Source organism: Oreochromis aureus, linkage group 23 (assembly GCF_013358895.1).
Source record: "Oreochromis aureus strain Israel breed Guangdong linkage group 23, ZZ_aureus, whole genome shotgun sequence".
NCBI classification, from domain to species: Eukaryota; Metazoa; Chordata; class Actinopteri; order Cichliformes; family Cichlidae; genus Oreochromis; species Oreochromis aureus.
Window position 1 is genome coordinate 10,372,244 of NC_052963.1, and position 16,516 is coordinate 10,388,759.

General features: G+C 38.9%; 1 protein-coding gene across 1 annotated transcript in view; it reads left to right on the forward strand.

The window, feature by feature from the left end:
* LOC116328880 (FERM and PDZ domain-containing protein 4-like) overlaps positions 1–16,516 on the forward strand; it is an 84,104-nt gene that overhangs the window by 33,880 nt on the left and 33,708 nt on the right. Inside the window, exon 2 of the mRNA XM_039607388.1 lies at positions 15,358–15,480. Within this exon, the coding sequence (XP_039463322.1) occupies positions 15,358–15,480 (123 nt within the window). The remainder of the gene's footprint in view (positions 1–15,357; positions 15,481–16,516) is intronic.

Here is a 16,516-nt window from a genome sequence, read left to right on the forward strand (position 1 = left end):
TGTCTTTGACATTTTTTGTAGACTCAACTAGAAATGGGAAAACATCTATTTTGTGACAGGCTGATAGTAACAAAGTGCCTAAAGATACAATTTAAAATTGGTTCATTGCTAAGTCACCTGCTGTGTGTAGCCACAACACTAGTTCATCACTTGAGTTAGGTGGATTTTTATGCTTGAGTGATTTGTACATCAGACATAACAAAGAAAAAAACAGTCCTCTGAAAATAGTCAGGTACAAGCAGGAGACTGGAAATGAGTTAAACAGAGATCGAGTAGCTGTACCTTTATCGTCATTTGTGAAATATATAAGTTGCAGTTTCATCAGACAGTCATGTTCTCCAGGTCCTGTGTTCCACAGATTTACCTGGCATAATAACAAGCGCATGGTTTTCTAGGCATTGTGTTCCCAGCTGACTAGAAAAGCATGTAACACTCCAACAGCATCTGGATTTAACACAAGAATGAAAGCAGAAAAGCTCAGAACACCTCATTACACAGCAGATTCCCAGTATATGGAGTTAGAAATCTTTCAACATAGTTTAGCATAGGATCCTAAATATAGGGGAGCAACTATCTTGTCTGTATAAACTTGTTGAATTTTTGCCATTTTTATTAAACACAGATTTTGATGGGACCACTTGTGGTTTCATCACTGTGATGGGATTCATCCACCATATTATTATCTACGACATAACCTACTTGATTGCAGTTTTTATTTTCTGTCTCTGTCTTTTTTTTTCTTGCCTTTTTTTTCTGTAAACACAATCCGAAAGTGGAGAGAGATTTTCTTTCGGAAATTACGATTCAAGAAGCAAGACATGAACATAAGTGTTCCTCATTCATCCTAATGATCCCCATTCTCCCGAGTAATCTTATTTAGGGAGCGTTCGGGGGTATTTTTAGCCTGGGGAATTATGCTTCATTGTTGGGTGCAGATGTTCTAGTCGGCTGTAATGTTTTGCAGCCCGCGTGTGTTTTGACGTGGACTGAATGCACCCGGTGACGAACAGCTTTGCTCGATCGTATTTAGCGCCGTACATTTGCACATTCTGCAGCTATGGATTCTTTCACATGCGCTCCCTCGCTCGCTCTCCCTCTAACCTTTCCAATTGACTTGAACCAAACAGACGGAGGGTAGTCGATGCTTTGGTCGGCGTTGCATCACGCGAGTGCCGCCAACCAACCAGAAACATAGTGGTAGTGAAACTCCCCACAGGCATGGCCTCAGTTAAGAGCATAAAGAGCTCTGACACAGGGCGGAAAATGGATTTTAAGAAGATCTAGAACAAATACAAAGAGTTAAAACCAATTTTAGGAAATGCGTACTTGTGTGGTTTTCGTGTGGTTTTCTGAGAATCTAAGAGCAAACCAGCTGCACTTGACTTTTAATTTCCAGAATATTCAAATGTTTTAAATGTGGAGTATTTCTTGAACCTTCTGACATGGTAAAAAGAAACATTAAAAATTTATTTATATATATGAGTTTTAAATTGTATCATAGTAACTCATTTTTTGCTTAAAAATGTATTGTCCAATCTGGGAGGAATCAGACTGATGATCTAGAAGTCTCAAAAACCGAATAACATTGATATACTAAGGCTTAAAAAACATTTCAAGGTTGGTCGTCACAAAGTGTGAAAATAAGCTGACTGGTGAGTATAATTACTTCTGGGGCTCTCAGTGTTTAAGCTTCTTCTTACTCTTGGTTCGGTTAATGGACAGCTATAAGGGTGCAAACTGCAATCAAAATGCTGAATCTCATTACAGGTTTTGATTTTCTCCTCTAGCTTGACACATACAGTAAGGTTAAAGTAATTTACTCTCTGAATCTATTGTAAATTAAGGCTTTGGCAATTATTCTAACTTCAGACAACACTGGTGCTTTGTGATGTGGAATAAAATCTCTGTAATCATCCTAGTTTTGCCCTCGGTGAGTACAAGTGTTACTCCAGAGGGTGTTTCAGCCAAATGCAGAAATCATTGATCCACCAACTGCAGAAATATCATTTTAAAAACTATCATTTCTAACTTGCTCTGCTGCCCTTTTGTATTTTCTGCCCCTTGATTCCACTGAGCTCTACGTGACATTTACAGAGAATCAATGAGGTGTTGTGTTGTGGACTCTGTTGTGCAACAGAGACGCACTGCTGTGCCGCAAAGGTTGAAAAGCGACGCTGTAAAGTGTTTTGGGTCTGCTGCTGATACAGAGGGACCTATCGGCGTGCCACGCTGTGACACAGTGTAGACACAAGAACAAGCATCACCGTTATCTTGTCCAGATACAACTTAAGGCATTACTCTTATTCTCTGTTGTCCTTGTAGTTGCTCTGTTTTTGTGTTTCAGACTTATTCTCTAAGCCTTTCCTAATCACTGTTTTAATTATTGATTACTGACTTTATTCATTAACCACTCATTCTGGTCCAAATAAAGGGGAGCCATCTATATCAGAATGCTGAGGTAATATATCATCTAAAGCTATACTTGTTGCTAAACAGGTATGACCTCCTGTTGAATGCTGCCTATTGATCCTTGTTTCAGCTCCCGTTTTCAACACACTAAGATGATCCTGTTAGCTAATCAAGCTTTGGCTTACACAGAGCCCATAGTGCAGCTGCCCTTTTACATTTATATTACATTACAAGAATTCAAAATGTATATTTACACAGGTATGGGGTTGGCATGTTAAAACCAAGCAAAGTTCATGTTTTATTTACAGTACTTCCTGTGTAAGTGTTGTACATGTAGTAGAAGCATTAAAATTCAATAAAAAAATCATTAGCACAACACAAAAATATATAAATTCTTATGGGACCCTTAGGGGGAACATTATAGGGCATGTTTTTTTAAAACGTAAAGAAAACCCCAGGTGAGCTTTCAGCCCCTTTTTAGAAACTTTACATGGATTCTGAAGCTTCACGTCCTGTCTTATCTTCCTTCTGTTTAATAAGACAGCAACTGATTTGTGATTCTCGAGTATTCATTATAGTTAATTGCTGTATTATCACAGATTGCCAACTGATAGCAGACTGATGGCTCTGAGTTGTTCTCATTTTATCACTACAGTTGGTACACCAACTGCCATCTTCAACCAACAGTTGAAGAGGGCAACTGACTGTGAGTGGTTGCAGACTTGGTCCCCATTTTTCAAAGCAATCATCTCATTGGCAACAATGTTTCATTTTCAATAATTACTGCGATCATGCTGTGGTCTTCAACCACTGTTTTCCTGAGTGTGACTCTGTCATCAGAGAACTCTTAGGGCAGGATGGCAAACCCATTTTACAGCATGGGCCACATACAGCCAACTTTGATCTTAAGTGGGCTAAACGACCAGCAGAACTCCACCTTCCTTGTTTATTCATCATTAATTACTTTGGTATAGTATTAATGACAATGAGAGAGGTCTTTATCAGCAGGAAAAGCTGCAAAACTTGTGAAAATATAGTTAAAAGTCTAAAAAACTATGCCCTCCTTCACATTTTTGAAAACTGTCCAGTGGGCCAGACTCTGCCAGGTCGTTTAAGGACCTTGGGCTTTATGTTCGATACTCTTATCTAGGAGGACGCTACTAAAGCGTCCTCCTAGATATGAGTATCTAAAAAGTGCACATGGGTGTTCACCCACCCTATCCTTTCCATCTTAACTCCCTCACTGGGATCTCGAGCTTTTATCAGTGATCTCCTCATGTCTTATAACTGGACACTCCCTTGTAGAAATGTGACATTTCCACAAACTGACGCTTGCCAAATGCTGTAAAATGACATTTGGCAGTGCAGTTAAAGGCAGTCCCCGAGCAGAGATCTGTGTATAAACGCGTGTTTTTTATTGCAGTTAATCTTTACACAGGGAGAGGACGGGGCGTCCTCGGTGTGACTAAAACTGCAAAGGCGCAGAAAAGATAAAGAATGAGCAAACAAATAGCAGTGAAGCCCTTAAAAAGAGTTTACCCAATGTGGCATTTGTTGAGGCTGCTGTCACGCTGTCTGAGGTGATACTTGTGGCCTGCTGTCCAGCACGAGCTTCATTGTTAAATGAGGCTGCAGTGCCCCGAGGTTTCACCGGGCCGGACAGCTGTGATTGATGTAGCTGACTGTGTACATATTGACATAACCCTGACATCTCTGTCTGCTTATACAACGCGTATGTGCATCGACTTGAACGGCCAGCATTCACATTCTGTACGCACCGCGGAATAAGACGGGAGCTGTCCCTGGTCCTGAAGTTGTCTGAGTGGCAAGCCTGAATAGAAGCAGCTCCCCCCGCCCGCCTGCTTTGATGTCTTTGTAAGGAGTAGCATTTTTATGGCGAGCTATTAATTGATTCCATCATCACAGGCTGTTGGCATGTTTCCACATCAGTGAGACTAATGAGGGTTTGTAACGAGCCCGGTTTCATCTTTAAAGGATAGAATGACGCGAATCAAACTGATAACTGCAAGTAAAGTTCAGCATTTATTATGATCGGCGGGGACAGTTCGTTTGCCGAGGGACGGCTTTATTGTGCACCACTGCGGCACACCCGCAGTGGTGCACAATAAAGCCGTGGTCACCCGCAATGGTCACCCGCAACCATAAAACAGCAGAAGAGCAGTGACTCACTGCCTCGGCAGTTAGTGCTGCTAGGCTACAGACCGAGCAGTTTGGTTGGCTGACGGGGGAAATACAAATGATTGTATCTGGTCGTTTAGAGTCATGGCAGCCTGAGAGGACATGGTCAAAACGAAATAAATCACCTTATTGTTAGAGAAAAAAAACATTTTGATGAATGGCTTTAACACCAGCCTCTTCCAGTCCACTGAAAATTGCTGCAGATTGTTTTTTGGTGATTTATGTAGCTCTGGTGTTCTTGCTCACAAACAGCAAAACAGTCATATTATAGCTTATTTGTTTGTGTAACTGCAAATTGTGACAGCAGCTTCCTGTTCCAGACACTGGTATGAAAGGTAGTAGCAACCAACACATAAAGGTGACAGGTCTAGGCTATAAGATCCAGGTTGGGCTGTTTTAAGCGAGATGCACAAAAGCATAGTCAGGCTACAGTTTATCTGGGGAAAGATGAGAGGCCTGATTGAGAGGTTGTGATGTTGGATGGTTGTAAAGTTGCTGGTTGTTGGTTGGAAGGTGAGCAGGGATCATCTGGATGTATTAATTCATTAACCGTGGAGTTGATGAGTCAATAAAATAGTTCTTCCTGCATTCATTGAATTTGCATATGTGTAACTTCTATGAGTTTCTAAAGCCTTTGCTGCAAATTAGCAACTTTGTGAAACTCTTGCAGTGTTTTGTGTGTCTGTGTGCTTTGTATTTTTTTTTTTTTTAAATTCTGTTATGCTTGTTTAAGCAAACTCTGAAAGATACTGGGGGAGCTTTCTGAATGGAGATTTAATATTCGACCGCTCACACAAAAAGAAGGCGTTTGTGTGCGCACGTGTGTGGAAAATGCGCTGAGAGCCGAAGCATGTTGTGTTCAGATAGTAAAGCTGTATAAAGTGAGAGCACTTCTAGGGCAACTTTTAACAGCGTTCATCAATCTTTCATTTATGAACAGCGGGAAGACCGAATAAGTAGGAGAGATGGGGGTAAAAAAGGCAGCAAATGGAATGAGAGAGGAGAGGGGGGTGAGGACGGCGCAGGAGGACATTCAGGCAATGGCTGGAGTTGTCTGACTAGGACCTGAGACTGTGCAAACTTGGAGTTTTAATGAGTATAATCGGGAAGACTAAGAGGGGAGAAGCCGTATTAGCAAGCCAATTAAGAAATTTCGAGTGACAGATTGATGCCGGATCAATGGACGCTCCTGTTTTATTGACAGTAGTGCAAATCCAGTTAATTCAGATGAGATGTTAGCTTGACTGCAGTGTGCAAAGTATGACTGCAGCTAACGATTATTTTGATAGTCGTCTAATCTGCCTAATTTTTCTTCGATTATTCGATTGGTCAACAATCATTTCAATAACTCTCATCTCTGCTTCCGGTGGGCAAACCTCCTGTTCTAGGCTCCAGCCTGCCCACCTGTGAATATCACCCTGTTAACTCATCCCACAGCAAATGAAAATAATAACCCGGGAATTTGAAAATAATCAAATGCATTTTTAACTTTATTCAATGGGACTGTCAGGATAAAAATGAAATAAATCAAAATATTAGGTAATACGGTTCGGTTCATGAATCCACAATTGCAGTGGACATGCTCTGGAGTGAGGCTTGCTCTTATCTTTTGGATGATGTTCCCAGCTGCTGGTAGCCATGGTAAAGATGCTCTCTGTCATGACTTCAGCCATTTGAGAGGTTCATGAGCAGAGCGTTTAAATACTCGTGCACTGCAGTAGTGCTGTCATGGAAGGAAAGCTCCGCTTTACACAGTCTGCATTTAACTTTGTTTGTTTTCTGTAAAATGCTTTTAACAGTTTTTATAATTTTCATTTCCATTTTTTTCCATCCTTCTGTTTTACCATTCTTGCTACACTCTGCTTCGTTAGTATTGCGTGCAGTCTTGGTAGACCATATAGGCATTACTGCCTCCATAACTTCCTGTAGTGTATTGCAGTTACAAAAACACATTTACGTGATGTGCCGACAATAAAATTCCACATCGACAGATTTTTATAGTCGGCATCATCGACTATGGCGACGAATCATTGCAGCCCTTGTGCAAACACATCATCTTTGATGAGACTGACAGCTCTCACCAGACTTACAGTGTATATTGTGCAATAGCATGTTAGATCAGGAAATCAATATTTCTGCTTTTCGCTAAAGGTAGATATGACGCATCGAACGAGGGTACAGCTATCGGGGATAAAATATTACCTGCGGTTCCTCAAATGGCCACATGAGGCTGTCTTCAAAAGCCACTCAATCCTCAAATGCTCCTATGTTGAAATACACACTTTCTAAATTAAAGTTACATGGTTACTGCCTGATTGCCATCTCTGTAGCTATTTCATCTGTTTAGAACAAAAGTATGGGGGGGTCAACTTGGTGACAACCACCTCATTTAAATGGTTTGAGGCTTAAAATTGGCCTAACTAATGGAACAAAAAGTGGGAGCAGAAACAGGGAGTGATTACTCATAGTTAATTCAAATCACTGACCTGGACCTTTTTCTGTGTTTATGCCTGCTAATTCTACAAACAGACCATCCAAGAAGTGAGAGAAATTTTACCATTTTATTGGTGTAGTATGTTGCTTAGTACTAATTAGCAGGTATCTATGTCTCTGAGTTGTAATCATACACTCTATTGATTCACCATACTAACCTAGCTTGCTAACATTAACTGAAAACTTGGCACGCCGAATATGGTCACTTCTGGCTGTGTGCTCTTCTGCTGCTGTAAGCCCATCTGCTTCAATGCTTGACATGTTGTACATTTAGAGATGCTCTTCTGCATACACTGGTTGTGATGAGTGGTTGTTTGAGTTGATGTTCATTAACAGTCGAACAGTTTGATTAATGTTGATTGATATTAAAAACAGACAGATCATCCAAAATGACCACAGATACACAGCTCATATGTGAATACATATAGTAATGTAGCTGCGATGGTTAAAAGTTGCCTTTTGATAGACATTACTGAGCCAAAGGATGATTTAAGATGATGATATTATGATACGTCTCTGTTTGCAATTTTTCTAAGTGATGCTGTCAAGCTTCGATTTCCCAGGCATCCATCACACAATCTGACATGCTCCAAAATTTATAGCACAACACAGCACAGATTGTGACCAAGATTTTATTACACGGTGCTCGCTCGCACAGTGTAAAACGCAACGAACCCACAAGCTGTTATCACAGTCTGTATGGGATTTAAGTCTGCTTCCCTCACTCCTCTTTAGTTCTGAAACTTTAAACGAGAAGAAAGACAGCCAGCCTTCATCCCGTGCTTTTCTGCAGGACCTCTAAACCAGAGCCAGGGTGTTGTTAATGGAGCCTCCTGCTGAGTTAAAAGAAGGTGTTCTCGAAACATGCACACAGTTACTTCAGGCTAATGGTGAAGTTTTTGCAAAGGAGCCTTTGCGTGTTTGGTAGTGCGAAATCACAGCAAGTAAAAAGACATTCTCTTTGCATACCATCTCAAGTCCATTCAGGTGAAATACCTTCGATCAGACTTTTTCCTAAATCACTTAAATAATTCTCTGTCTATGAAAGAAAGATTGCGACGAACAATTTTTATTGAAGACTCAGATGGCATGTTATAACGTGAGGGAACTGAAGATGAAGAGAACTCACAAAGCTCCGCCCAACCACTTCACCTACACATCCGTGTATTCTCAGACGCATCCTGCTCAGCTTGTAAAAGGAAGAAAATAAGTCTCCCATAGAAGTGTGCTTGATCTGAAATTACCCTAGTTGTTCTGTAGAGTGTAAAGTGGTGGGAATTGGCAAGGCCACTCAAGCTGGGGGAGGTGGATTTTACCCTACTGACTGCAGTAAGTATTGTTATAATGTAGGCTAAAGCATCTTGGGAGAGCTTTGCCTTTTGTGCAGTTTCACTCAGTCTACCTAAAGATCTTGAGGGGATTTGAAAATGTAATATCTCCCGTTGTGGTTGTGCGTGTGTGTGCGTCTATAGTCTATTCAAAAAAGGGAGGTCAAACAAAATTATTTTCACTCCATGCAGTAATAAGTAGACAGGCCACTGGCAGTGATGGTCCTTCAGATGGCCTCATTCTTGAGGCGGGATCATTGAAATGTTACAGCATCTTGTTTGAATCATAATTCTGCTGATTCAAAGTCAGAGCTGAAACTGTGTGTCAGTAAAGGCCAAAGTAGAAATGGCTCAGTGACTCAGACCCTTCTTTGTACCCCATTTTCCTTCAAAGAGTGTCACATAGAGACCGATAATGTCAGGGTTTAGTGGTCCGAAGCAGAGAGCGCGCACATATAAGGTAAAAGCGAATAGCAGAGAACCCGCTTAGACACGGCACATAAGCATAACGTAATTGAGAATTGAAGAGAACAAAAAAGAAAAGAAAATCACAGTATGGCTGATCTTTGATCTTAAAGTAATGCCTTTAAATGTCTTACGATTCTGTGGATTTAGTTGGTCTTAGCTGTTTCTGTCTCTTCATATAATCCCAGACTGCCTTCAGGATGTTAAGATCAGAGCTGTGTGGGGGCCATACCATCTGTTATAGAATTTCTTGTTCTTTTTGTCGGTGAAATTGTTTTTTATGACTGATTGTTTGGGGTTGCTGTCATGCTGCTGGATGAATTTGATGCTGACCAGAGAGCTCTGTGATAGTATTGCTTGATGGATAAGAATCAAAACCTTTGAAGCGCCTGAAACTTTGACACAATGTTGAATGTCATAAATTTCTTAGACAAGCCCAACTCTAACCCCAAGCCTAAGCCTAAGTAGTCAATAATCATTTGAGCTATTTTCTAGTGATTTTTGGTTTGCACGATATTATACGAACTCTTCAACAATCATACTGGAGAAAAAAAAGAAGCATTTTAATCCAATCTGATAGACTGCCGTATTTAAAGCATACGTGCTGCCTGACCCTTAAGGATTATTTTACTGGACAGTAACAGCCCAAATCATCGCTGCAGGACATAAGAAATGAAACATTTGTTGAGCGCAGTGTTTGGGGCTGTGCGTTCTTGCTGACTGGAGCATGTGGCCGAGGAGCAAAGTCCGTGCCAGCTGGCTCGACCGTTTTCCGTGGGGGTTTGACATATGATACAGCAAAAAGCAATCTGACCAACTGCAGTCTTTGTTACTTTGCAAGCACAGACATTTATTCACCATGTGTGCAAATATATACAGGTGTAATAAGGTCCCACAAACTGATACTGTGACTTTGTATATGTACGAGGATATAGATTGAGTCTAATAAATCACTCTTTGTTCTTAGTGTTTAAAACAGGCTAATGTAAAGACTGAGAGGATCGATATCTTTAATGAGAGTCAATGAAAGACCGGCCATAACAAATCACTGGCAGCAGAGATTAACTACAGGAAGCAAGCAAGGGGATTCTAATGCACTCAAAAATAATAATCACCACCATAATCGTGTTGATTACGTAATGCCAAATTACAAACAATTAATTAAGAAATATTCTATGTAAGTCCTTTTAAGTAGAGAAGAGTGGGGGCACTTTTAATATTTTTCAATTTTTTTGTAACTCGCAGATGACTTGAACTATACTAGTCATCTTTTGATAAAAGTAACATATATATTTACTAACAGCACAAATTATATGTTTTCAGTAAGAACAAAAATACAGTGTTCATTTTAGCAAGAGTGTTAAAATTGATACTGAATGATATATTAATATATATCAATATGTAGGCTGATGTTTTTATTTTCATTATCAGTGTTATTTTAAATTTAAATGTATTCTTTTTTTTCTAATAGTAAAATATGTTATCAATAGAGTAAAAGGTAGCTGTAATTCTATCCAGTAGAACTCCTCCTAAATATGGCATTCATGTTATAATTCTAGCTAGCAACATCTCATGGGTTAGCATGGGTTGTTCATGTTAGTTTTTAACAGATTACCTTGCGATAAAACTGATGTAAGTTAAAACTCACAGTCATCTAAACGTTAGGCAGCAGATGAAAAATATTGTTTACCTCTATTAAAATCTGTAGATTTTGTCTTTCTAGTGTGATTTTGTTTATCAGGCAACTAACTGTATAATTTGCCTTAAACTTTACTGATTTTATAAAATTCAGGAGCTTAATATGTAAAAAAAAAAAAAACTTTTAGCATTGTCATACTAAAAGTGAAAAAAAGCCTGAAAATTTTCTGACGTTAGTATTTTTGATCAAGAGACCATTAGTAGAGCTAAATAATAGCATGCTAACATTAAGTGTGTTGACATTAGTGAATATTTTTAAAATGTTCTGTTTTTTTACAGATATGTTCACAACTAACATTTTTTTCCCCATTTTGATGTCAAATACAATAATTTAGAAAGTGATATATTTCTGAAGAGATTCTCAAATGGAAGACGTAGAAAACATGCTAATTGTAGCATTTAGCTCTAGCCTAGCGTAAAGGTGGTCCATTTATAAACATTTTATTCAACCTAAAATGATTTAATCAATACAATATTGTTACAGTTTAATACAATTTTAATTCATGCTTAATGGTCTTATCATGATAAAGTCTGAAAATTGTCTTTTCATTCAGTTGTGGTTAACACTCTTTCACTAAATACAGTTTTTGCCTGTACACATTTTTGAAAGACTGAGAAAGACTTTGATGGAGTTTGTAAAACGACTTTGAGGAGTGGTGTGAATGACTGAGAGAAATCAATCCCTTGGATAAAGTTTTGGAGAGAAACATGAGTTGATCAATTTAAAAGAAAAGAGTCCTTTTTGAAGTCAATACACTGTCCTTTTCAGCAAAGGCAAACCTATGAACAAAGGACCCTGTTGTCTCTTTTGAATGCATATTGGATTGACCGCAGGTTGAAGTAAAACTCTTCAAAAGAGGAAACAGGGATGAGTGGGGGCTTGTGTACACAAACTAAGTTTTACCACTTCATTTAGACAGAGGTACGGTCTGGTTCCAGGGTTCATTTTTATGTGTGTTTGTAAGTTTCTCCACAGACGTTATTTAGTAAGAAATCCCTTCCATTTTGGAAATATGAGGAATTGATAGAAGCAATAAAGAAGCCTGAATCATCCGTAGAGATAGAAAACATTTCAGTGCGTTTAATAATAAAATGTTATCTTAAACATGCTGCTGTAAAACTTGTGATGCCAACAAAGTTATGAATGGTAATTTATTGATTGAACATAGAATTAAAAGGTCATAATTTTCCATTTTGAAAAATTATTTTGACAGATTTTGATACAGAGCAGTAATGGTCCAGGTGTTTAGCCAGGCTGGACCGAATAAGATTGCTAGCTTTATTTTCCATGTTAGAGTTTGGTTATAAACTTAAATGTCTATAAAACTGTCTGATATACAGTAACTATGAAGTTTGTTTTTTTTTAGATAGATATATGCTCCCTAATTTCAGTAACTCTGGCTTTACCTTTCCCAGCAAGTTGACATTTTTCATCTTTGAAGGATCTGAAAGACTCATTTAGCAGCAGTTGACAGTATCTATAATCCCACTCAATCACCTCCTTAGTGATTGTTTTATTTTCATTTTTACCCACAGGTTAATTTTAGGTGCTAAGAACTGCTTGGTTAGCTGTACAAAGGCTCATGGTTTGGGTTAGAGTTTCCCTTTCATAGCATTAAGAATATGTGTTAAAAAATACCCAAATACCCAAGGATCATTTATAACAGTGTAAAATGTAAGTTACTGTAACAGTGACTAAAAAGGTGTCACTAGTGTTGACAAAATTTCAATATTAGGAGGAGTAGAAGGAGGAAGGACTGTTGCTTCATGTATTAAAGGACAAAAGCTATCCAAACCCACCAACCCTGTATGGAAAAGCAATTGTCCCCTTTGTGATTAATCAAATTTTTTTGTAAGCAAAGTTCAATTTCACCAGCTACACTCAGGCCCTGTTGAATGAAAGTGAAATAAGCTAAAGGATCTCAAAAAGCAACACATCAAGCGACTTTCTAAAGAAACAGCTGAGAAACAAAGTCACTGACATCCATCAGTCTGGAAAGGATTATGAAAAATAAACAAACAATAAAATAAAGGTTTTGGAGTGGACTATCAAATTACTACTTAAATCTGAATGAGACGCTTTAGCATGACTTCAAACAGGCCGTTCATGCTAAAAAAAAAAAAAAAAAAGCTCCAGTGCGGCTGAATTAAAACAATACTTTAAAGAAAAGGGAGCCAAAATTCCTCCACAGTCATGTAAAAGACTCATTGCCAGTTATAGCAAACACCTGATTGCAGTTCCTCCTGCCAAGCGTGGCAGGACCAGTTATTAGGTTTAGAGAGCAATTACTTGGCTTACACAGGCCCGCGTAGGCTTGGATTAAATGAATGAAATCAGCATTAAGAAACTGCATTTTGTATTTACTCAGATTATCTTTGATGATTATTAAAAATGTGTTTGATATGACATTATCAAAACAATAAGGAATAAGAAATGGGGCAAGTACTCATTCACAGTATGTATGTTTGACATGTTTAAGACAACAGGACAGATAATACAGAAATGATGGTAGTGTTTTTTTTTTTTTTTACACATTTCACTTTTAGTAAAGCTAACGCTGCTTTTCAGCCATTAAAACTCACCATGTTCCCGTAAGTCTTGGCTGTACTTTGGCCGCTGTGTATTACCAGAGGTTTCACGCTAAGTAATCAAATTAAAATTGCTAAATCATTATCTTTTAAAGAGTTGCATGCTAGCATTGTCATCCTAAGCACATTTAACTTGTTATGCTAACACTAGCATTTATTTTATAACTCGCTCATCTTTTTAGTTTTATTGTTAAACATTTCTGTCTAGTTAGGAAAAGATCTGGGGGTTTTCCCTTTTCTGCAAAAAGACCAAAAGTGACGAGTAAAGCAGCGATGGCATCCAGGTGAACTTTCAGTTTCCTCTTCCTGCTTCCTGTCCTGTCAATCCAGCTCTCAGCTGGAGTGGTGTTTCCATACACGCGGTGCTGGTCTCCCAAAATCCTCTTACTCCCCCCCCTACTCACACACACACACACATCCTCACATAGTTATACACAGCTGAACACGCTCACACACAGAAACACTCATGCTCACACTCGCAGACACACACAGCGTGGATTTGTTTTCTCTGTGATGAGAGGGATTATGGGATAAAGGAGACGAGGCCACAGCAGTTTAGTTCAGGTTGGACCAAAGCTGCTCTCAGCAGCAGCAGCAGCAGCAGCAGCAGCACAATGACAAACAGATGAATGTCTGGCTGCACACTGGAGATCTGCACAGCCGTTAACGCCACGGCCAGTGTCTTCTGGGTGCAAGAGCTTCTGGTTGGGATTCTAAAGTGGAGAGTGGATATGTTTTTCTTCCAGATGACTGAAGATCAGCAGAAACAGAAGCATCTAAGCGTAATCCATGGAAGGAAACCGAATAGAGAGGAGTGGAACTCAAAAGCCGGAAAGTGTTGAAATGGATCTGTTGCTTCTAAGGATAACTCCAAAATCATCTTTTTAAGCTCTGCAAAATGCAAAATATTTGTCTGGAGACAGCTGAAACATCCCTTTTAGACTTTATTTAAGGCCATCATACGCTTTCAGTCTAAGGACAGTTTTCTGTTTCGTATACAGCACACTATGATATGACTGACTGATGTATTCAACCCATCAACAGCACAATATGGGAATGGATTGGCTGGACTCGTACGGCGATGACGTCCTCATCTAGTATGCATTTTCATCTGCTTTAAAAATGTGTGTCAGATGGTGACTGAACAGCTTGCCTCAGTCACTTTTGAAAAAAGCAAGAGCGGGAACATTAAATGTGCAGAAAGCACTGGAGAATCAGCTGTTCATTCAAATACGAGTCTGCATTTTGCCACTGAAATGCCGTTAAGCCTCTAATTCTTACCGCAGCTATGCATCAACTTGCTCCGACAGGCATAAACTTCTCCTGGTTTGTGGCAGAGGGAGGGAGTAGTCTAAACAAAATAAATCAAACGGTAAAGATGAGCACATGCAGATGCTGCTTGTTATTTCCGTGGAGAGTTAGGGGGATGGGTGCTTAATGATCTGTGCGTGATTAGTCACTGTAGCATGTGAGACTTACTATAAATATTTGAGTCACTAGGATGATACGTCCAGTTCTCATCATTTTCTTTTCTGGTATAATTCCCACTGAGGTGCCACAGTGGCTCTTCTCCCATCTCTTCCCCTTTGACTCCGTGCACTCCCACCCTCCTGAAACCCATAATGACATTGTTAGCTTAATCTGCAATAAGAGAATCAGCTGTCACATCAGTGCGTTCCCTCACCGCGTGCGTACCATTCTGCTGAGCGACCACCGCGGAGCCGCTCGTGCGTGCAGCCATCGATTGCCTATCTGCGGAGTCGATGAGCTGTTATTTGACTGCGGTCGATTGCACTAAGCAGTGCGATCTCACACTGGGAGACAAGAAGTCTTACTAATTGGAATGAGCGAAATCAAACTAGAGGTGCACAAAGTGTCTCTGAGAGTTTATTTTAAGTATACTAGTTTCATTTAAATGCTGTATGATGTTTGCATTTTCCAAATGAAGTAAAATCTGGGTAAAACAGGTACACAGTAGTCTTGAAATCCAGTAATGCTATCCATCTTACCAGGTTTTCACTGTCTCGATTAAAGATGATGGTCGCTGTTTGTCTTTATTACCCAAAACAAAAGCCAATCGATACTTAATCGAGCAGTTATTTTTAGTCTGGAACACATTATTTGCTTTAATTATCTCTTAAAATGTGCTTGCTTTTCCTTTGCTCCATTTCTTTAGCCATAAGAACAAAACATCAGGCTGGCCGCCTCCTGGCCCAGGCTCTTGGGGAGGACTACAGGGGCCCCCATACAGTTGGGACAGCATGAACAGCGCCAGGGAGGGACGGGAATGCCTCACCAAGTATGTATGATGATAAGCACTGGCATGCCTGTGTTTAAATGTGTGGTGCCATTCTGTTTATGCATAATTATGCACTCATGCAATAATTGTGCATAAATCATTGCATGAGTGCATCACATGTGGGTGCATCATGGAAAAACTACAGTATATGAACCATAAGTGTGAAAAAAGTCATGTTCAGTGAATTCTAAATGTTTAAGGTTTTTGCAGTGCAGTTATCTTCATATGGCTAATTGCTTTGATGACTTAGAATGTGGTTAATGTGCTTAGGTTAACAGATGATTCTATGTTTCCCATAGGTGTGAATGTGAATCTCACCTGTCCTGGGTGTACCCCGCCTCTCGCCCTATGGCAGTTGGGATAGGTTTAATTGAATAAGTGGAAATGGATGGATAGGCCTAGAATGTTGTGAAATGGGAATATTACTTTTAAATAGAAATGACATGAAACTAGCAGTCTTTGTGATGGAGCCCAAACGAGTAGTAGGCTAGTTTGGAAGTGCTGGTATACAACATCACAATGTAACAGTTTTAGAGTAGTTTACCAAGAGTTGTGAACAGAATTATTAATATAAAAAACATCACAATTGTGAGAAAAAAGACTAGTATGTGGAATTTATGGTATATATAAACCATTAGCGTTAAGTTGTTAACGGAAATTTACCGCATTAATGCGGTTATGGCGTTAACGTCATTTTAACGAGATTAACACTGACAGCACAAAGAAAGAAAAAAAAAAACACTGACAGCACTAATATATATATATCTATATATATATATATAGATATATATATACATATATATATATATATATATATATATATATATATATATAGATATATATATACATATATACATATATATATATATATACATACATACATATATATATATATATATATATATATATATATATATATATATATATATATATATATATATGAACAGTTATATATTTTAATAGCTGTCAAAAGGAATATAAACAACAGTGCAAATGCAGTATGCATGAAGCAGTGTAACAGTCCCAAAGCAGTGGG